This window comes from Melospiza georgiana, chromosome 29 (genome assembly GCF_028018845.1).
Source record: "Melospiza georgiana isolate bMelGeo1 chromosome 29, bMelGeo1.pri, whole genome shotgun sequence".
In the NCBI taxonomy this organism is placed as follows: domain Eukaryota; kingdom Metazoa; phylum Chordata; class Aves; order Passeriformes; family Passerellidae; genus Melospiza; species Melospiza georgiana.
In genome coordinates this window covers 4760606-4783454 of record NC_080458.1, presented here as the reverse complement: position 1 = coordinate 4783454, position 22849 = coordinate 4760606, and the positions used below count along the sequence as shown (strand labels likewise).

At 63.9% G+C, this 22849-nt stretch overlaps 1 protein-coding gene across 6 annotated transcripts in view; it reads right to left on the bottom strand.

The window, feature by feature from the left end:
- Positions 1 to 22849, bottom strand: part of KIF5A (kinesin family member 5A) — a 40068-nt gene that overhangs the window by 3530 nt on the left and 13689 nt on the right. For 3 of the 6 annotated variants that reach the window (XM_058042045.1, XM_058042044.1, XM_058042046.1), the window contains exons 11-24: positions 18995 to 19143; positions 17283 to 17476; positions 16180 to 16248; positions 14041 to 14247; positions 11516 to 11662; positions 10152 to 10340; positions 7969 to 8086; positions 7168 to 7235; positions 6689 to 6798; positions 5182 to 5289; positions 4176 to 4235; positions 3976 to 4048; positions 1873 to 1977; positions 532 to 745 (exon numbers count right to left, since the gene is read on the bottom strand). In XM_058042045.1, the coding sequence (XP_057898028.1) occupies positions 532 to 745; positions 1873 to 1977; positions 3976 to 4048; positions 4176 to 4235; positions 5182 to 5289; positions 6689 to 6798; positions 7168 to 7235; positions 7969 to 8086; positions 10152 to 10340; positions 11516 to 11662; positions 14041 to 14247; positions 16180 to 16248; positions 17283 to 17476; positions 18995 to 19143 (1811 nt within the window). The other 3 variants (XM_058042049.1, XM_058042047.1, XM_058042050.1) reach the window with 3 other exon arrangements.

Here is a 22849-nt window from a genome sequence, read left to right as displayed (position 1 = left end):
TGCCCTCCCTATCCCGGTGCCCCCTGTACCAATGCGGACTCCGTGCCCCCCCGGTGCCCCCGTGCCCCCCGTACCCATGTGCGCTCCGTGCCCCCAGGTGCCCCCCGGTTCCCCCGCACCGATGTGGGCTCCGTGCCCCCCGGTGCCCCCCGGTTCCCCCGCACCGATGTGGGCTCCGTGCCCCCCGGTGCCCCTCGGTGACCCCCGGTGCCCCCCGGTTCCCCCGTACCGATGTGGGCTCCGTGCCCCCCGGTGCCCCCCGGTTCCCCCCGTACCCATGTGGGCTCCGTGCCCTCCCCGTTCCCCCCCCGTACCGATGTGGGTACCGTGCCCCCTATCCCGGTTCCCCCCGGTTCCCCCCGGTTCCTCCCGTTCCCCCCGTACCGATGTGGGCTCCGGGCCCCCTCAGCCCCCCCGGTTCCCGTTCCCCCCATACCGATGTGGGCTCCGGGCCCCCTATCCCGGTTCCCGTTCCCCCCGTACCGATGTGGGCTCCGGGCCCCCTATCCCGGTTCCCGTTCCCCCCCGTACCGATGTGGGCTCCGGGCCCCCGCCGCGCCCCCCGGGCCCGCACGGCCTCCCGGATCCGCTCCACCTCCTGCTGGTAGCGCCGCTTGTCCAGGCGCGCCCCCTCCTTGGCCGCCCTCAGCGCCCCTTCCAGGGCCTGCACTCGCCCAGCCGTAGCGCGCAGCCGCTTCTCCAGCTTCGGAAGCTCACAGCGCAGGTCTGCATTGTCACGGACCAGCTGTGCGACACGTCAGTACCGGCACCGGCACCGGCACCGGCACCGGGACCCGCCCGGACCGGCCCTGTCCCTGTCCCGGGGCTCACAGCGCGGGTCTGCATTGTCACGGACCAGCTGTGCGACACGTCAGTACCGGCACCGGCACCGGCACCGGGACCCGCCCGGACCCCGTGCGGCACCGGCACCGGGACCAGAATCTGCCCTGCCCCGGGACTCACAGTGTAGTTCAGCATTGTCACGGACCAGCTGTGTGACACGGCAATACCGGCACCGGCACCGGCACCGGGACCCGCCCGGACCCCCTGTGGTACCGGCACTGCCACCCGAACCTGCCCTGTCCCTGTCCCGGGGCTCACAGGGCAGGGTCCGCACCGTCACGGACCAGCTGTGCGACACGGCAGTACCGGCACCGGGACCGGGACCGGACCCCTGCAGCGCTGGGACCCGAACCTACCCTGCCCCCGCCCCGGGGCTCACAGCGCGGGGTCCGCACTGCCACGGACGACCCGTTCTGTGACATGGCAGAACTGGTATCGGCACCGGGACCCCACCGGGAGCGGCACCCCACTCCCAACATCCCCCGCACCTGCCCCGGTACCGACACCAACACCTGCACGCAGCGGTACTGACACCCGACACCCGCACATCCTCACCCAGCCACAGCCGCCGGTACCGGCACCCAGCCGCACACACACCGATACCAGCACCGGCACATCCTCACCCAGCCACAGCCGCCGGTACCGGCACGGACACCGACACTCGCACACATCCGGGTCCCCACCAGGGCCTCGGGGGGCTCAGAGCCCCTAACGGTGCCCTGGGTGGGGGGGCTCCGTGCCCCCAGCGGTTACGTGGGGTGTCCCAGCCCCCCCTGCAGAGTCCCGGGCTGTCCCGGGCTGTCCCGGGCTGTTCCCCCCGCAGTGCCCCCATGCAGCGGTGGGGGCTGTGCCGTGGGGCACTGAGGGGGGGGTTGGGGGCGCACGGAGTGAGGGAGGGGCTCCCAGGGATGGGATAGGAGGGAAAGGAGCGCTGGGGGAGCCAGGGAAGCGAGGGGGAGGCTGCAGAACTGGGGGGGGCTATGGGGGCGGGTACCCCTTCCCCCCCCCCCCGTGCCCTCCCCCGCGCACCTGTTTGTGAACCTTTGTAAGCTGCTCCAGGTTGTTCTCAAGAAAGGAAATCTTCTGCTTCTGGGAGTGGAGCCCCCCACTGTCCTCGGGTTCCAGCTCTGCGCTCTGGGGGCACCGGGAGCCCCGTCAGAAACAGATCCCCACTGGGAAACCTTCCCTTCCCTTCCCTTCCCTTCCCTTCCCTTCCCTTCCCTTCCCTTCCCTTCCCTTCCCTTCCCTTCCCTTCCCTTCCCTTCCTTCCCTTCCCTTCCCTTCCCTTCCCTTCCCTTCCCTTCCCTTCCCTTCCCTTCCCTTCCCTTCCCTTCCCTTCCCTTCCCTTCCCTTCCCTTCCCTTCCCTTCCCTTCCCTTCCCTTCCCTTCCCAAACCTTCCCAAACCTTCCCAACCTTCCCAAACCTTCCCAAACCTTCCCAAACCTTCCCTTCCCTTCCCTTCCCAAACCTTCCCTTCCCTTCCCTTCCCTTCCCTTCCTTCCCTTCCCTTCCCTTCCCTTCCCTTCCCTTCCCTTCCTTCCCTTCCCTTCCCTTCCCTTCCCTTCCCTCCTTCCCTTCCCTTCCCTTCCCTTCCTTCCCTTCCCTTCCCTTCCCTTCCCAACCCTTCCCTTCCCAAACCTTCCCAAACCTTCCCTTCCCAAACCTTCCCAAACCTTCCCAAACCTTCCCAAACCTTCCCAAACCTTCCCAAACCTTCCCTTCCCTTCCCAAACCTTCCCTTCCCTTCCCTTCCCAAACCTTCCCAAACCTTCCCAAACCTTCCCAAACCTTCCCAAACCTTCCCTTCCCTTCCCTTCCCAAACCTTCCCTTCCCTTCCCTTCCCAAACCTTCCCTTCCCTTCCCTTCCCTTCCCTTCCCTTCCCTTCCCTTCCCTTCCCTTCCCTTCCCTTCCCTTCCCTTCCCTTCCCTTCCCTTCCCTTCCCTTCCCTTCCCTTCCCTTCCCTTCCCTTCCCTTCCCTTCCCTTCCCTTCCCTTCCCTTCCCTTCCCTTCCCTTCCCTTCCCTTCCCAAACCTTCCCTTCCCTTCCCAAACCTTCCCTTCCCTTCCCTTCCCAAACCTTCCCTTCCCTTCCCAAACCTTCCCTTCCCAAACCTTCCCTTCCCAAACCTTCCCTTCCCAAACCTTCCCTTCCCTTCCCAAACCTTCCCAAACCTTCCCAAACCTTCCCAACCTTCCCTTCCCTTCCCAAACCTTCCCAAACCTTCCCAAACCTTCCCTTCCCAAACCTTCCCTTCCCTTCCCAAACCTTCCCTTCCCAAACCTTCCCAAACCTTCCCAAACTTTCTCTTCCCTTCCCAAACCTTCCCTTCCCAAACCTTCCCTTCCCAAACCTTCCCAAACTTTGTCTTCCCTTCCCAAACCTTCCCTTCCCAAACCTTCCCAAACCTTCCCAAACCCTCCCTTCCCAAACCTTCCCAAACTTTGTCTTCCCTTCCCAAACCTTCCCTTCCCAAACCTTCCAAACCTTCCCTTCCCAAACCTTCCCAAACTTTGTCTTCCCTTCCCAAACCTTCCCTTCCCTTCCCAAACCTTCCCTGGCCCCCTCCCCCAATCTCTGACCCTACATTCCCCCCGTACCCCACTTTGAACCCCTCATTTGTCCCCCATCTGCACCCCCCTTTTTGCTCCTTCATTTCCCCCCTTTACCCCCTTTCGTCCATTTTGCCCCTTTTCCTCCTCTTTTTCCACCCATTTCTGCTGTTTTCCCCCTTTTTTTCCTCCTTTTCCCCCATTTTCCCACCATTTCCCCCTTTCCCCCCCCATTTTTCCCCTTTTTTTTCCTTCCCCCCCTTTTTCCCCATTCCCCCCCTTTCCCCCCATTTTCCCCTTTTTTCTCCCCTTCCCTCCCTCCTCCCCTTCCCCCCCCTTTTTTCCCCATATCCCCCCATTTCCCACATTTTCCCTCCCCTTTCCCCCCATTTTTCCCCTTTTCCCCCCTTTTTCCTGATTTCCCCCCCATTTCCCCCATTCCCCCATACCCCCATTTCCCCCCTTTTCCCCCATTTCCCCCATTTCCCCCCATTTCCCCCTTTCCCCCCCCATTTTCCTCATTCCCCCCTCCCCATTTTTCCCCATTTTTCCCCATTTTCCCCCTTTTTTCCCCCCTCACTTTCTTGACTCGAGTCGTGACGTCTTGAACAAACAGCTTGCGCAGGTTGTGGAGGGTCTGGAGTTCACGGGCCTGGGGGGGTGCAGAGGGTGAGGGGGGTGCACGGGGACCCCCAGAACCCCCCCGGGCTCCTCTGAGCCCCCCAGACCCCTCCCCCCCGGCTCCCCTGAGCCCCCCCCAGGACCCCTCCCCACTTACCCACGGTCTCCTCCAGCCCCTTGAGGTCCTGCTTGGACTGCTCGTGGCGCTCGTACAGGAGCCTGGGGGGCAGCGGCCCAAAATTAGGGGGGCTCAGCCCAAGGGGGGGCACCCCTGCGTTTGGGGGGGGCCCACCCCAGCATTGGGGGGGGTCAGTACAAGGGAGGGGAGAGCACCCCAAAATTGCGAGGGTCACTTCAAGCTTGAGGGAGGCACCCGAAGAATGGAGGTGTCCTTTCAAGGTTGGGGGAGGCCACTTGAAGGTTGGGGGGATGTCTGGGGGTCCTGGGGGGGCTCTGGGGGGTCCCGTTTAGGGTCCCAAGGGTGGGTCCTGGGGTTTGGGGCTCCTGGGGGTGTCAGCAGGGTCGGGGAGGTGGGCTTGGTGTCCTGTGGTGAGTCCTGGGGGGGGTTTTTGGGATTGGGGTCCCCAGGGGAATGTGGGGGGGCCCCGGGAGTTGGGCTGGGGCCCCCCAGAGGAATCCCAGGTGTTGGGTTGGGGTCCCGAGGGGAGCCTGAGAGGCCCCGGGGATTGGGTTGGGGTCTGCAGGGGAATCCTGGGAATTGGGTTGAGAACCCCAGGAGTTGGGTTGGGGTCCCCCAGGGAAAGTCCAGGGAGCCCTGGGGGTTGGGTTCGGGTCCCCAGAAGAATCTCAGGGAGTCCCCAGGGTTGGGGTCGGGGGGTCTCCAGGGGAATCCTGGGGGTTGGGTTGGGGTCCCAGGGGAATCCTGGGGGTTGGGTTGGGGTCCTAGGGGAATGTGGGGAGCCCTGGGGGATGGGCTGGGGTGTCGAGGAGAATCCAGGGGAGCCCCGGGGGTTGGGTTGGAGTCCCCAAGGGAATCCCAGGAGTTGGGTTGGGGGTCCCAGGGGAATCCTGGGGGGTTGGGGTCCCCCAGAAGAATCTCAGGGAGCCCCAGGGGTGGGTTGGGGTCTCCAGGGGAATCCTGGGGGTTGGGTTGGGGTCCCAGGGGAGCCCCAGAGGCCCCGGGCCGGGGTCCCGGGGGTCTCACGTCAGCTCCTGCAGCCGCGCTGCCTTGGCGCGCTCCTCTGCCCGCAGCGCCTCGTGCTCCGCCCGCAGCCGCTCCAGCTCCAGCTCCAGCTCCAGCTTCTGGTTCTGGCTGCGACGGACACACGGACACACGGACACGGTCAGGGCACGGACAGACAAGGGGACAGGGACGATGGACAGGAGGACACGGGAGCAGACGGATGGATGGATGATGGATGGATGGATGGATGATGGATGGATGGATGGATGGATGGATGGATGGATGGATGGATGGATGATGGATGGATGGATGGATGGATGGATGGATGGATGGATGATGGATGGATGGATGGATGATGGATGGATGGATGGATGGATGGATGGATGGATGGATGGATGGATGGATGATGGATGGATGGATGGATGGATGGATGGATGGATGGATGGATGATGGATGGATGGATGGATGATGGATGGATGATGGATGGATGATGGATGGATGGATGGATGGATGGATGATGGATGGATGGATGGATGGATGGATGATGGATGGATGATGGATGGATGGATGGATGGATGATGGATGGATGGAAGGATGGATGGATGGATGGATGGATGATGGATGGATGATGGATGGATGGTGGATGGATGGATGGATGGATGGATGATGGATGGAAGGATGGATGATGGATGGATGATGGATGGATGATGGATGGATGGATGATGGATGGATGGATGGATGGATGATGGATGGATGATGGATGGATGGATGGATGGATGGATGGATGGATGGATGGATGGATGATGGATGGATGGATGATGGATGGATGATGGATGGATGGATGGATGGATGGATGGATGGATGGATGGATGGATGGATGATGGATGGATGGATGATGGATGGAAGGATGGATGGATGATGGATGGATGATGGTTTGATGATGGATGGATGGATGGATGGATGATGGATGGATGGATGATGGATGGATGATGGATGGATGGATGATGGATGGATGGATGGATGGATGATGGATGGATGGATGGATGGATGGATGGATGGATGATGGATGGATGGATGATGGATGGATGGATGGATGGATGGATGGATGGATGGATGGATGATGGATGGATGGATGGATGGATGATGGATGGATGGATGGATGGATGGATGGATGGATGGATGATGGATGGATGGATGGATGGATGATGGATGGATGATGGATGGATGGATGATGGATGGATGGATGGATGGATGATGGATGGATGGATGGATGGATGATGGATGGATGATGGATGGAAGGATGGATGGATGGATGGATGGATGGATGATGGATGGATGGATGGATGGATGATGGATGGAAGGATGGATGGATGGATGGATGATGGATGGATGGATGGATGGATGGATGATGGATGGATGGATGGATGGATGGATGATGGATGGATGGATGGATGGATGGATGGATGGATGGATGGATGGATGGATGGATGGATGATGGTTGGGTGGCCCCAGGGCTGGGCTCACTCACTCTCTCAGCTCATCGATGGTTTTCTGCCGCTCGTTGACCTCGTCCCGCAGCCGCGCCAGCTGCTTGTGCTGGGCCTCACGCTGGCTCTCGAGCTGCAGCTCCAGCGCCGCCTGCGCCCACGGGGCCTCAGCTCGGGCACCCCAGGCACCCCAACATTCCCTGGGCACCCCAGCTCCTCCCACCACAGCACCTCCTGGGGACCCAACACCCCAACACCCCCCAGGGACCCCACACTCCCAGAGACCCACACACCCCAAAACCTCTCAGAGACCCCAACACCCTCCAGGGACCCCACACATCCCAACACTCCCCGGGACTCCATACCCCACCGCCCTCGGGGATCCCACACCCCAGGACCCCAGGGACCCTCACCCACCTCGAGCACATCTCACACTCTGTAAGAACCCCCAGCTGCCCCCCTACACCCTTCAGGGTCCCTGAGTCCCCCAGGGTGGCTGTGCCCCCCCTGCCCCCCTCACCTTGACCTCGTCCGTGTCCTGGGTCTCATCCTGCTCGCGCTGCTTCCGAGCTGCCCCCTGTGCAGCCTCTGCAGGGCCGGGCAGGACAGGGACCCCTCAGCGCCCCCCGAGCCCCCCTGTGCACTCCCTGGCTCCCCCATTCTCCCCCAGCCCCCCGCGTCACCCTGTGCACTCCCCAGAGCCCCAATCCCCTGCATGGCCCCCAGATCCCCCATATTCCCCAAGACCCCCTTTTCCCCCCACCCCTGTGCCCCCCAATCCCCTCCATGGCCCCCAGCCCCCCATACTCTCCCCCCACCCCTGAGCCCTCTGTATCACCCCATACTCCCCCAGCCCCCCGTGTCCCCCCCATCCCTGTGGCCCCCATCCCCCGACCCCCCTGTGCCACCCCATTGTCCCCCATACCCTTGAGCCCCTCGAGCCCCCCCAAACTCCCCCCACCCTCCCGTTCCCACCATGCCCCCGACTCCCCCTGACTCCCAAGCCTCCCGCGTCCCCCGTGCTCCTGCACTGTCCCCAAGCCACCCGTACCCCCACATTGTCCCCGCGCCCCCCGTGCTTCCGCACTGTCCCCATGCCCCCCACACTCTCCCAGTGCCCCCCGCATTGTCCCCAAGCCCCCCGTGCCCCCCGCAGTGTCCCGAGCCCTCCGTGCCCCCTGTGTTCCCGCACTGTCCACAAGCCCCCCGAACCCTCCCGTGCCCCCCTTGCCCCCACACTGTCCCGCGTCGCCCGTGGCCCCCGAGCCCCCCGAGCGCCCCGTGCCCCCCGCAGTGTCCCCGCGCCCCCCCGTGCCCCCACCCTGCGCCTGCAGCCTCGCCAGCTCCTCCCCGAGCGCGTCGTGCGCCTCCTCCAGGTGCCGCTTGCGCAGCTCCAGGCTCTGCGCGTACTCGGTCAGCGAGCGGATCTTGGCCTCGTGCTGCAGCGGCACCGGCACCGCCTCAGCCTCGGCCGGGGGCACCGGCACCCCCGGCCCGCGCGGGCACCCCGCTCCCCGTGCCCATCCCGCTCCCGGTGCCGGCCCCGCTCCCGGTGCCCACCCTGCAACATCGCCCAACACCCGCGGGCACACCGCTCCCCGTGCCCATCCCGCTGCCCGTGCCCACCCCGCTCCCGGTGTCCACCCTGCTCCTGGTGCCCATTCCACTCCCGGTGCCCACCCCGCTCCCGGTGCCCGCCCCACTCCTGGTGCCTGTCCCTCTCCCCGTGCCCACCCCGCTCCCGGTGCCCACCCTGCACCACAGCATCCCCCAACACCCGCGGGGCACCACCCTGGCAGCCCCCAGCCCCAGGACCACCCCGGGTGGCCCCCAAGGCCCCCAGGGGCACCTGACCCCGAGAGCCGCAGGAATGTCCCCCCAAAATCTCCAGGCCACCCCCAATGGCACGGCCAGAGCCACCAAACCCCCAGCCCAGGGGAGTCAAACCCCCAGGTCACCAAACCCCCAAGGCACCAAACCCTGGGTCCCCAAATCCTGGGCCACCAAACCCTGGGTCCCCAAACCCCCAGGGGAGTCCAACCCCCAGGTCACCAAACCCTGGGTCCCCAAACTCCAGGCTCACTGAACCCTGGGGTCACCAAACCCTTGGACCAATAAACTCTGGTTCCATCAAACCCAGGCTGAGAAATCCAGGGTCACCAAACCCCAGGGAAACCAAACCCTGGGTCCCCAAACTCCAGGACCCCTGAACCCTGGGGTCACCAAATGCAGGGCCACCAAACCCTTGGACCAATAAATTCTGGTGCCACCAAACCCAGGGCTGAGAAATCCAGCGTGACCCAACCCCAGTGAAACCGAACTCGGGGGCCACCAAACCCTGGGTCACGGAACAACCAGGCCACCAAACCCTGAAGCCACCAGCAGCTGGGTCACAGAACCCCATGGTCACCAAATTCTGGGGACACCAAAGCTTTCAGCTGTCAAACCTCAGAGCCACCAAGCCTTGGTGTCACCAAATCCCAGGGACACAAAATTCTGAGCCACCAAACCCTGGAGCCACTAAACCTTGGGCCACCAAAACCTGGGTCACAGAGCCCTGGGGCCACCAAACTCTGGGGCCACCAAAGCTTTGAGCTGCCAAACCCTGGAGCTGTCAGGCCGTGGTGTCACCAAACCCCAGGGACACAAAGCCCTGTGCCACCAGACCCTGGAGCCACCAAACCCTGAGCTGCTAAACCTTGGGCCACCAAAACCTGTGTCACAGAACCCCAGGCCACCTAATTCTGCGGCCACCAAAGCCTTCAGCTGGCAAACCTTGGAACTGCCAAACCCTGGAGCTGCCAGACCCTGGTGTCACCAAACCCCAGGGACACAAAACCCTGTGCCACCAAACCCTGGAGCCACTAAACCTTGGGCCACCAAACCCTGAGTCACAGAACCCCCAGGCCACCAAAGTCTGGGGACACCAAAACCTGGGTCACAGACCTTCAGGTCATCAAATTCTGGGGCCACCAAACCTTGGAGCTGTCAAACCCTGGTGTCACCAAATCCCAGGGACACGAAACCTTGAGTCACCAAATCACAGAGCCACTAAACCTTGGGCCACCAGACCGTGGAGCCACTAAACCTTGGGCCACCAAAACCTGGGTCACAGAGCCCTGGGGCCACCTAATTCTGGGGCCACCAAAGCTTTCAGCTGCCAAACTTTGGAGCTGCCAAACCCTGGAGCTGCCAGACCCTGGTGTCACCAAATCCGAGGGACACAAAACCTTGTGCCACCAAACCCTGGAGCCACCAAATTCTGAGGCCATCAAAACCTGCGTCACAGAACCCCCAGGCCACCAAACTCTGGGGCCACCAAAGCTTTGAGCTGCCAAACCCTGGAGCTGTCAGGCCGTGGTGTCACCAAACCCCAGGGACACAAAACCCTGTGCCACCAGATCCTGGAGCCACCAAACCCTGTGCCACCAAATCCCAGAGACACAAACCCCTGTGCCCCCGGACCCAGAGTCCCCTGGCAGTGCCCTGCCCACCCTGGCACACCTGGGAGATGAGCAGCTGGCATGAGGACAGCTCTCTGCCCGTCACCTCCAGCTTGCGGTGGCACTCCACCTGCAGGTTCTCCAACTGCCGGCAGCGCTTCACCACCGACTTCACCTCCGACTTGATCTTGCTGATGTAGAGCCGGGCAACGGCGAACTCCTCCTCGATGGCACCGCTCACCTCCACCGGCTGGCACCGCAGGGCACAGCAGGGCACAGTGTGGGTATGGCACGGCATGGCACGGCAGGGCACAGTGTGGGTATGGCATGGCACAGCACAATACGGCACAGCATGGCATGGCATGGCACAGTGTGGGTATGGCACGGCATGGCACGGCAGGGCACAGTGTGGGTATGGCATGGCACAGCACAGCAGGGCACAGTGTGGGTATGGCACGGCACAATACGGCACAGCGTGGCATGGCATGGCACAGTGTGGGTATGGCACGGCAGGGTACCGCATGGCACAGCAGGGCACAGTGTGGGTATGGCACAGCATGGCACAGCAGGGCACAGTGTGGGTATGGCATGGTATGGCACGGTACAGCACGGCATGGCAGGGCAGCGGGCACAGGAATGGCACAGTGTGGGTATGGCATGGCACAGGAATGGCACAACATGGCAGAGTGTGGGTATGGCATGGCATGGCACATCACGGCGTGGCACAGCACAGCATGGGTATGGCACGGCACAGCACAGCACAGGAATGGCAAGGCATGGCATGGCATGGCATGGCATGGCATGGCATGGCATGGCATGGCATGGCATGAGTATGGCGCGGCACAGCATGGCACAGGTGTGTACCACACTCAGGTACAGCATGGCATGGGCATGGCACAGCACAGCACAGCATGGCACTGAATGGTGCAGGAATGTCTCGGGCACGGCGTGGCACGGGACAGCACACACGGGGGATGACATGGGCAGTGCAGGGGCATGGCACTGGCAAGTCATGGGCATGGCATGGCACAGGCAGCACCGCCTGGCACGGGGCGGGTGTGGCACTCACAGGGGTGTGGTGGCACGGGCATCACGGGGACATGGAATGGGCACAGAATGGGCACGGAATGGGCATGGAAGGGACACGGGATGGGCACGACACAGCTGGGTGTGACATGGCACGGCTCTGCCGTGGGCACTGCATGGCACAGCCACAGCGTGGCACAGCATGGCACAGGCATGGCAGGGACACCCCACACGTGGGGAGGGCACGGCAGGGGCACGTCCCACAGGGCACAGAACCCCACCCCTTCCACCTTGTGCCCTCCGTGCCCCCCATGCCCCTCATGCCCCCATGCCCCCATGCCCCTCATGCCCCCATGCCCCCCGTGCCCCCCCGTGCCCCCCGTGCCCCGGTGCCCTCACCAGTTTGATGTCGCCGCTGCCCACGAGGGCGCTGAGCTCGCTCAGGTCCCTCAGGAGCCCGTTGAGCACCTCGGCCGCGCGGCGCCGCTGCTGCCCCCCGAGCTCCCGTGCCCGCGACAGCTCCGACTCCAGCGACAGCGTGGTGGCCTGCGACAGTGACAGGGCTGGCACCGGGGACAGCGACAGTGACAGGGCTGGGCTGGCACCGGGGACAGCGACAGTGACAGGGCTGGGCTGGCACCGCGGACAGCGACAGCGACAGGGCTGGCACCGGGGACAGCGACAGTGACAGTGACAGGGCTGGCACCGGGGACAGCGACAGTGACAGGGCTGGCACCGGGGACAGCGACAGCGACAGTGACAGGGCTGGGCTGGCACCGCGGACAGCGACAGCGACAGGGCTGGCACCGGGGACAGCGACAGCGACAGTGACAGGGCTGGGCTGGCACCAGGGACAGCGACAGTGACAGGGCTGGCACCGCGGACAGCGGCACCGCCACCCCCTGGTGCCCCCGGGCTACCAGGGCACAGCCGGGACATCCTGTGGCACCTCCCGGGCACCCCCGCACATGAGCACCCCAACAGTGCCGGGCACCCCCTGTGCCCCCTGTGCCCCTCGCTGCTGTCCCTGACAGACCTGGCAGCCCCTGTGCCCCCTGTGCCCTCTGTGCCCCCCGACAGCCCTGGCATCCCCTGTGCCCTCACACCCAGCACATCCTGTGCCCCAGCTGCCCCTGCCTGAGCCCCCGCTGCCCGGGTACCCACACTGGGCACCCTCAGCACGCCCTGGCACACCCCAGTACCGCCCAGTGCTGCCCAGTACCTCCCAGTGTCTCCCAGTACCGCCCAGTACCGCCCAGTGCCACCCAGTGCCACCCAGTACCACCAGTACCGCCCAGTACTGCCCAGTACCACCAGTACTGCCCAGTACCGCCCAGTACCGCTCAGTACTGCCCAGTACCACCCAGTACCGCCCATCCTGGCACCCCCAGTGCCCCTCAGGAACCCTGAAACCACCACCCTGGCACCAGCCCTGGCACCCCAAGGTCCCACCCGAGGGGAGCACCCAGCCTGGCACCCCAGTTCAGGGCTGGGTTCCCAGTTTGGGCACTGGTTTGAGGCAATCTCATTTTGGGGTGTGGCTGGAGGGTAGGGGGTGCCCCCTGCTTAGGGTCCAGTTTGGGGTTTGGGGGCTCCCCAGTCTGGGGCTCCTGTTTTGGGGTGTCCCTGGCTCCCAGCCCAGCGTCCCAGTTTGGGGCTGAGAGTCCCAGTTTGGGGCCGGGGGCTTTGGGGGGGCTGTGGCAGAGGGTGAGGGTCCCGATGGGCTCCGTGTGGGTTTTCCAGTGGGGTTGTGGCCCCGCAGGCTGTCCTGCCTGTCCCGGTGTCCTGCTGTCTGTCCCGGTGTCTGTCCCGGTGTCTGTCCCGGTGTCCCTGATCCTGTGGTCTGTCCCGGTGTCCTGCTGTCTGTCCTGATGTCTGTCCCAGTGTCCCAGTGGATGCCCTGGTGGCTGTCCTGGGCTGTCCCCATGTCTGTCCCAGTGTCCCGGACTGTCACAGTGTCCCAGTGTCCATCCCGGTGTCCCAGTGTCCCGCTGTCCGTCCCGGTGTCCCCACCTTGGTGTGGACCAGCTCATTGGCCAGAGGGCGGTTGTGCCTCCCGGTGTCCCTAGCCCCCTGTCTGTGCTGGTGTCCCGGCGTCTGTCCTGGTGTCCCTGGTCCCCCAGTGTCCTGCTGTCTGTCCCGGTGTCTGTCCTGGCGTCTGTCCCAGTGTCCCTGTGGCAGTTCAGCCTGTCCCGGTGTCTCTCCCGGTGTCTGTCCCGGTGTCCCTGGCCCCTCGCCTGTCCCGGTGTCCCAGTGTCCCTGACCCTGTGGTCTGTCCCGGTGACTGTCCCGCTGTCTGTCCCAGTATCCCAGTGTCTGTCCTGGTGTCCGTCCCAGTGTCCCGGACTGTTCCTGTGTCCCAGTGTCTGTCTCGGTGTCCTGGTGTCCCACTGTCAGTCCCGGTGTCTGTCCCTGTGTCCCGCTGTCTGTCCTGGTGTCCATCGCAGTGTCCCAGGCTGTTCCTGTGTCCCACTGTCTGTCCCAGTGTCCCAGTGTCTGTCCTGGTGTCCATCCCAGTGTCCCAGGCTGTTCCTGTGTCCCACTGTCTGTCCCAGTGTCCCAGTGTCTGTCCTGGTGTCCATCCCAGTGTCCCAGGCTGTTCCTGTGTCCCACTGTCTGTCCCGCTGTCTGTCCTGGTGTCCCGCTGTCCATCCCTGTGTCCCCACCTCGGTGCAGGCCAGCTCATCTGCCAGCCGCCGGTTGTGCCTCCCGGTGCCCCTGACCCCCTGTCTGTCCCGGTGTCCTGGTGTCTGTCCCAGTGTCCCGGTGTGCGTCCCAGTGTCCCGCTGTCTGTCCCGCTGTCTGTCCCGGTGTCCCGATGTCCGTCCCAGTGTCCCGGTGTGCGTCCCAGTGTCCCACTGTCTGTCCCGCTGTCTGTCCCGCTGTCTGTCCCGCTGTCCCTCTGTCCGTCCCGGTGTCCCCACCTCGGTGCGGGCCAGCTCGTCCGCCAGCCGCCGGTTGTGCCTGCCGGTGTCCTCGGCCTCCTGGGCCTTGCGGTCGTAGCTCCGGGCGAGCTCCTCGAGCGCCGCCAGCACCTCGGTGACCTCGGCCCGCGCCGCGCCGTGCTCGGCCCGCAGCGCCGCCAGCTCCCGGCGGGCAGCCTCGCCCCCGCCCCGCGCCGCCGCCAGCACCTGCCCCGGGCACCGGGCACCGGGTCACGGGGGGGCACAGGGGGCAGAGTGGGGGACCCAGAGGGGCCCTGGGGTCATGGTGGGGTCCCAGAGGTCATGGGAGGGTCTCAGGGGTCACGGCGGGCATGCCAGGGGTCATGGTGGAGGGTCCTACAGGTCATGGTGGGGGTCCCAGGGATCAGGGCAGGGGTCCCAGGGGTCACGGTGGGTATCCCAAGGGTCATGGTGGGGGTCCCAGGGGTCATGGTGGGGGTCCCAGGGGTCATGGTGGGGGTCCCAGGGATCAGGGCAGGGGTCCCAGGGGTCATGGTGGGTATCCCAAGGGTCATGGTGGGGGTCCCAGGGGTCATGGTGAGTATCCCAAGGGTCACGGTGGGCATCCCAGGGGTCATGGTGGGAGTCCCAGGGGTCATAGTGGGGGTCCCAAGAATCAGTTTAGGGGTCCCCGGAGTCATGATTGGGTCTTGGGGGTCATGGTGGGGGTCCCAGGGATCAGGGCAGGGGTCCCAGGAGTCATGATTGGATCTCAGGGGTCACGGTGGGCATGCCAGGGATCAGAGTGGGGGTCTGAGAGGTCATGGTGGGCATTCCAGCAATCGGAGTTGGGGGCCCAGAGGGGCCCTGGGGTCATGGTGGGGGTCCCAGGGATTAGAGTGGGGGTCCCAGGAATCTTGGTGGGCATGCCAAGCATCAGAGCGGGGGTCCCACGTGTCATGACAGGGTCCCAGGGATCAGAGTGGGGGTCTGAGAGGTCATGGTGGGCATCCCAGGGATCAGGGCAGGGGTCCCAGGGGTCATGGTGAGTATCCCAAGGGTCACGGTGGGCATCCCAGGGGTCATGGTGGGAGTCCCAGGGGTCATAGTGGGGGTCCCAAGGATCAGTTTAGGGGTCCCCGGAGTCATGATTGGGTCTCGGGGGTCATGGTGGGCATGCCAGGGATCGGGGCAGGGGTCCCAGGGGTCATGGTGGGGGTCCCAGGGGTCATGGTTGGGGGCACAGTGGGGGGCTCAGAGGGGCCCAGGGGTCATGGTGGGGGTCCCAGGGATTAGAGTGGGGGTCCCAGGGGTCATGGTGGGCATCCCAAGGGTCTTGGTGGGGACACAAGGATCAGAGTGGGGGTCCCACAGGTCATGGTGGGCATCCCAGGGGTCGGGGTGGGGGTCCCAGAAGTCATGGTGAGGTCCCAGGGGTCATGGTGGGGGTCCCAGGGGTCATGGTGGGGGTCCCAGGGATCAGGGCAGGGGTCCCAGGGGTCATGGTGAGGGTCCCAAGGGTCATGGTGGGGGTCCCAGGGGTCATGGTGGGGGTCCCAAGGGTCATGGTGGGGGTCCCAGGGGTCAGGGCAGGGGTCCCAGGGGTCATGGTGAGTATCCCAAGGGTCATGGTGGGCATCCCAGGGGTCATGGTGGGAGTCCCAGGGGTCATGGTGGGGGTCCCAGGGGTCATGGTGTGGTCAATGAGGTCAGAGTGGGAGTCCCAGGGGTCATGGTGGGGGGCACAGGGGGCTGTGAGTGGGAGTCCCAGGGATCAGAGTCCCAGAAGTCATGGTGAGGTCCCACGGGTCACGGTGGGTATCCCAAGGGTCATGGTGGGGGTCCCAGGGGTCATGGTGAGGTCCCAGGGGTCACGGTGGGTATCCCAAGGGTCATGGTGGGGGTCCCAGAGGTCATGGTGAGGTCCCAGGGGTCAGGGTGGGGGTCCCAGAGGTCATGGGAGGGTCCCCCAGGAGACCCAGAGGTGCAGGGGCAGAGGTTCAGGGTCCTGGGGGGGTTTGAGAGGTCATGGGGGGTCCCGGGGGCCAGTCCCAAAGCGGCAGAGTCAGCCTGGGGTCACAATGGGGGTCCCGGGGGGGTCCCAGGCCCTGGGGGGGTCCGGGGGGGGTCACACAGAGGGGGTCTCACGAGGGGGGGGGGGAGGGGCAGGGCCCTCACCTCCTCCTGGTCCAGCATTTGCTGCTTGAGCTTCTCCATGATCTGACTCTGCTGGTTGATCTCGTCATCCTGGGGGGACAGGGGGGGACAGGGGGGCACAGGGGTCACCGGGGGGCTGGGGGGAACTGGGGGGATCTGAGGGGAACTGGAGGGAAACTGAGGGGAGCTGGGAACCGCCAGGAGGAAACTGGGGGAACTGGGGGGAACTGGGAACTGCCAGGGGGAACTGGGGGGAACTGGGAACTGCCAGGGGGAACTGGGCAGAACTGGGAGCTGCCAGGAGGGAACTGGGGGGCACTGGGAACTGCCAGGGGGAACTGGGGGAACTCGGGGAACTGGGAACTGCCAGGTGGGAACTGGGGGGCACTGGGAACTGCCAGGGGGAACTGGGGGAACTGGGCAGAACTGGGAACTGCCAGGAGGGAACTGGGGGGCACTGGGAGCGGCCAAGGGGGAACTGGGGGAACTGGGAACTGCCAGGGGGGAACTGGGGGAACTGGGAACTGCCAGGTGGGAACTGGGGGGCACTGGGAGCTGCCAAGGGGGATCTCGGGGCAACTGGGGGAACTGGGGGGAACTGGGAACTGCCAGGGGGAACTGGGGAGAACTGGGGTGCACTGGGAACTGCCAGGCGGGAACTGGGCAGAACTGGGAACTGCCAGAGGGAACTGGGAGCTGCCAGGGGGAAATTAGGGGGAACTGGGGGGAAGTGGGGGGAACTGGGGGGAAACTGAGGGGAACAGGGAACCGCCAGGAGGAAACTGGGGGAACTGGGAACTGGCAAGGGGGATCTGGGGGCAACTGGGGGAAGTGGGGGGCACTGGGAGCTGCCAGGCGGGAACTGGGCAGAACTGGGAACTGCCAGGGGGAACTGGGAGCTGCCAGGGGGAAATTAGGGGGAACTGGGAGGAACTGGGGGGAATTGGGGGGCACTGGGAGCTAACAGGGGCTCCCAGTCCCGCCACGCTGAGGCTCTGGGGGCTGCTGGGCACACTGGGATGTCCCCGGGTGTCCTGGGGCTCTCAGGGCTGTTGGGGGTCCCTGTCAGGTCTGGGGGGTCCCTGGCAGCTCCGGGGGGTCCCCTCTGTGCCGGGGGTCCCCACCTTGTCGTCCAGCTGCTTGTAGAGCTTGCGGATCTCCTCCTCGTACTTGTGGCGCTCCTCGTCCGAGATGTGGATGACGATGGAGGAGCTGTTGTCGTTCAGGGGGGGCTCCTCGGGGGCGCCCCCCGGGCCCTCGCCCGGCCCCGTGCCCGCCTCGGCCTCGCTCAGCTGCTCGGTCTCGGGCACGGCCTCGCCTGGGCAGGGGGGGCACGGCCTCAGAGACCCCCTCGAGGGATGGGGTACCCCCCGATTTTGGGGTGCCCTTCAGGAGTGAGGTACCCCCGATCTCGGGGTGTCCCAGGGGTGAGGGTCCCCCCAGTCTCGGGGTGCCCTAAGGGTGGGGATACCCCAGGATCTCGGGGTGTCCCTGGGGTGGGGTCTCCCCGATTGTGGGGTGTCCCAGGGCTGGGGGCACCCCCGATCTCCGGGTATCTCTGGGGTGGGGTCCCTGTTCCGGATCTCGGGGTGTGCCCAGGGTGGGGGAGCCCCCGAATCTCGGGGTGTCCCCAGGGCTGGGGACCCCATTCCGGATCTCGGGGTGCCCCAGGGGTTGGGGTCCCCTCCCAGCTCAGCCTCCTTCAATGAAGGACGTGGCCTCGAGGTCTCCACTGGGGGCTTTTGGGGTCCCCTTCCCACATCTGGGGTCCCTCCCCATGGCTGGGGTTCCTCCCCAGACTTGGGGTCCCCTCCCCGCAGTTGGGGTCCCCTCCAGTATTTGGGGGCCCTTCCCACATCTCCTGGGGTCTCCTCCCTGCCCAGACTTGGGATCCCCTTCCCACAATTGGGGTCCCTCTCCCTTTGGGGTCCCCCCACATCTCCTGATGGCCCTCCCGGTCCCAGGGTGCCCCCCCATGGGGCAGACTGTGCCTCAGTTTCCCCAGCGGGGCTGGGGGCCAGTGGGGTGCCCCAGGGTCCCCCCCAGATGTCGGGCTGTCCCCGCAATCTCGGGGTGCCTCCCCAGCTCTCGGGGTGCCCCAGGGTCCCCCATAGCTCTCGGGGTGCCCCCAATCTCGGTGCCCACCTATTTTTGAGGGTGCCCCCATTTTGGGGGTGCCCCCATTTTCGGGGTGCTCTCCATTTTTGGGGTGCCCCCATTTTCGGGGTGCCCCCATTTTCGGTGCCCCCCCATTTTCAGGGTGCCACCCCCATTTTCGGTGCCCCCCCATTTTTGGGGTGCCCCCATTTTCGGTGCCCCCCCATTTTTGGGTTCCCCCATTTTCGGTGCCCCCCCATTTTCGGGGTGCCCTCCATTTTGGGGGTGCCCTCATTTTCGGGGTGCCTCCATTTTCAGGGTGCCCCCATTTTGGGGGTGCCCCATTTCGGGGGTGCCCCCATTTTCGGTGCCCCCCCATTTTCGGGGTTCCCCCATTTTTGGAGATGCCCCCATTTTCGGGGTTCCCCCATTTTCAGGGTGCCCTCCATTTTCGGGGTGCCCCCATTTTCGGTGCCCCCCCATTTTAGGGGTTCCCCCATTTTCGGGGTGCCCCCATTTTCGGTGCCCCCCCATTTTAGGGGTTCCCCCATTTTTGGGGTGCCCCCATTTTTGGGCTGCCCTCACTTTCGGGGTGCCCCCATTTTCGGGGTGCCCTCCATTTTGGGGGTGCCCCCATTTTCGGTGCCCCCCCATTTTAGGGGTTCCCCCATTTTTGGGGTGCCCCCATTTTTGGGCTGCCCTCACTTTCGGTGCCCCCCCATTTTGGGGGTGCCCTCACCGCTCCTCCAGCGGCTCAGCTCCGCCTCCAGCCGGGCCAGGCTCTCTCTCAGCGCTTTGTTCTTCTCCTTCTCCTTCTCGAATTTCTTCTTCCACTGCTCGGCCGTGAGCTCCAGGTTCACCGAGGCCGTGTTCTTGATGGTCTTGGCCCTGCGGGCACCCCAAAGCTGGCACCCCCAAACTGGCACCCCCAAACTGGCACCCTAAAACTGGCACCCCAAAACTGGTACCCCCAAACTCACACCCCAAAACTGGCACCCCAAACTGGCAACCCTAAACTCGCACCCCAAAACAGGCACCCCACAACTGGCACCCCAAAACTGGTACCCCTAAACTCGCACCCCAAAACTGGCACCCCAAAACTGGTACCTCAAACTGGCACCCCACAACTGGCACCCCAAACTGGCACCCCAAAACTGGTACCCCAAACTGGCACCCCCTAACTGGCACCCCAAAACTGGCATCCCAAACAGGCACCCCAAAACAGGCACCCCAAACTGGCACCCCCAAACTGGCACCCCAAAACTGGCACCCCCAAACTCGCACCCCAAAACTGGCACCCCACAACTGGCACCCCAAAACAGGCACCCCAAAGCTGGCACCCCCAAACTGGCACCTCCAAACTGGCACCCCAAAACTGGCACCCCAAAACTGGCACCCCAAAACTGGTACCCCAAAACTGGCACCCCCAAACTCGCACCCCAAAACTGGCACCCCAAAACTGGCATCCCAAACAGGCACCCCAAAACTGGCATCCTAAAACTGGCACCCCAAAACTGGTACCCCAAAACTGGCACCCCAAAACTGGCACCCCAAACTGGCAACCCTAAACTCGCACCCCAAAACAGGCACCCCAAAGCTGGCACCCCAAAACTGGCACTCCAAACTGGCACCCCAAAACTGGCACCCCAAAACTGGCACCCCAAAACTGGCATCGCAAAACTGGCATCCCAAAACTGGCACCCCAAACTGGCAACCCTAAACTCGCACCCCAAAACAGGCACCCCAAAGCTGGCACCCCCAAACTGGCACCTCCAAACTGGCACCCCAAAACTGGCACCCCAAACTGGCACCCCAAAACTGGTACCCCAAAACTGGCACCCCCAAACTCGCACCCCAAAACTGGCACCCCACAACTGGCACCCCACAACTGGCACCCCAAAACTGGCACCCCAAAACTGGTACCCCAAAACTGGTACCCAAAACTGGCACCCCAAACTGGCACCCCCTAACTGGCACCCCAAAACTGGCATCCCAAACAGGCACCCCAAAACTGGCACCCCAAACTGGCAACCCTAAACTCGCACCCCAAAACAGGCACCCCAAAGCTGGCACCCCCAAACTGGCACCTCCAAACTGGCACACCAAAACTGGCACCCCAAAACTGGTACCCCAAAACTGGCACCCCAAAACTGGCACCCCAAACTGGCACCCCAAAACTGGCACCCCAAAACTGGTACCCCTAAATTCGCACCCCCAAACTCGCACCCCAAAACTGGCACCCCACAACTGGCACCCCAAAACTGGTACCCCAAAACTGGTACCCAAAACTGGCACCCCAAACTGGCACCCCCTAACTGGCACCCCCAAAACTGGCATCCCAAACTGGCACCCCAAAGCTGGCACCCCCAAACTGGCACCCCAAAACTGGCACCCCAAAACTGGTACCCCAAAACTGGCACCCCAAAACTGGCACCCCAAACTGGTAACCCTAAACTCGCACCCCAAAACTGGCACCCCAAAGCTGGCACCCCCAAACTGGCACCTCCAAACTGGCACCCCAAACTGGTACCCCTAAACTCGCATCCCCAAACTCGCACCCCCAAACTGGCACCCCAAAACTGATACCTCAAACTGGCACCCCAAAACTGGCACCCCAAACTGGCACCCCAAACTGGCACGCCTAAACTGGTACCCCAAAACTGGTACCCCCAAACTGGCACCCCAAACTGGCAACCCTAAACTCGCACCCCAAAACTGGTACCCCCAAACTGGCACCCCAAAACTGGTACCCCAAAACTGGTACCCAAAACTGGCACCCCAAACTGGCACCCCCTAACTGGCACCCCCAAAACTGGCATCCCAAACAGGCACCCCAAAACTGGCATCCCAAAACTGGCACCCCAAAACTGGTACCCCAAAACTGGCACCCCAAAACTGGCACCCCAAACTGGCAACCCTAAACTCGCACCCCAAAACTGGCACCCCAAAGCTGGCACCCCCAAACTGGCACCCCAAAACTGGCACCCCAAAACTGGTACCCCCAAACTGGCACCCCAAACTGGCACCCCCAAACTGGCACCCCAAAACTGGCACCCCAAAACTGGTACCCCAAACTGGCACGCCTAAACTGGTACCCCAAAACTGGTACCCCCAAACTGGCACCCCAAAACTGGCACCCCAAACTGGCAACCCTAAACTCGCACCCCAAAACTGGCACCCCAAAACTGGCACCCCAAAACTCGCACCCCCAAACTCGCACCCCAAAACTGGCACCCCAAAACTGGTACCTCAAACTGGCACCCCAAAACTGGCACCCCAAAACTGGCACCCCCAAAACTGGCACCGCCAAACTGGCACCCCAAACTCGCACCCCAAAACTGGCACCCCCAAACTGGCACCCCCAAACTGGCACCCCAAACTGGCACGCCTAAACTGGTACCCCAAAACTGGTACCCCCAAACTGGCACCCCAAACTGGCACCCCCAAACTGGCACCCCCAAACTGGCACTCCCAAACTGGCACCCCAAACTGGCACCCCCAAAACTGGTACCCCAAAACTGGCACCCCCAAACTGGTACCCCAAAACTGCTACCCCCAAACTGGCACCCCCAAACTGGCACCCCCAAACTGGCACCCCAAAACTGGCACCCCAAAACTGGCACCCCAAAACTGGTACCCCCAAAACTGGCACCCCAAAACTGGCACCCCAAAACTGGTACCCCCAAAACTGGTACCCCAAAACTGGCACCCCAAACTCGCACCCCCAAACTCGCACCCCAAAACTGGCACCCCAAAACTGGTACCCCAAAACTGGCACTCCAAACTCGCACCCCCAAACTCGCACCCCCAAACTGGTACCCCAAAACTGGTACCTCAAACTGGCACCCCAAAACTGGCACCCCAAACTGGCACCCCCAAAACTGGCACCCCAAAACTGGTACCTCAACTGGCACCCCAAAACTGGCACCCCCAAACTGGTACCCCAAACTGGCACCCCAAAACTGGCACCCGGATCCTCTCACCAGGGCACCCCCAAACTGGCACGCCAAACTGGAACTCGGCTGCCGAAACTGGCACCCCCAAATTGGCACCCCCAAACTGGCAGCCTCTACTCCTCCTCACCTGGCACCCCAAAACTGGCACCCCAAAACTGGCACCCCCAAACTGGCACCCCCAAACTGGCACCCCCAAACTGGCACCCCCAACCTCGCACCCCAAAAGTGGCACCCAGATCCTCTCACCAGGGCACCCCCAAACTGGAACCCGGCTGCCGAAACTGGCATCCCCAAACTGGCACCCCCAAACTGGCACCCTCTACTCCTCACCTGGCACCCAGAAATGGGCACCCCTGCTCCCGAAACTGGCACCCCCAAACTGGCAGCCCGAAATGGGCACCCCCTGCCCCCTCAGCTGGCACCCCCAAACTGGCACCCCCAAACTGGCACCCCCTGCCCCCCTTCACTCCGGGGGGGTCCCCTGCCCTCCCTCCCTCCCCTCCCAGCCCTGGGGACCCCAGCGCAGCCCCTGGGGGTGCAGGGGGCACTCGGGGGGCACTGGGTGAATTTGGGGTGCACTGGGGGCAGCCAAGGTGTGGCTGGGACACCATGGGTGAAGTTGGGGTGCGCTGGGGGCC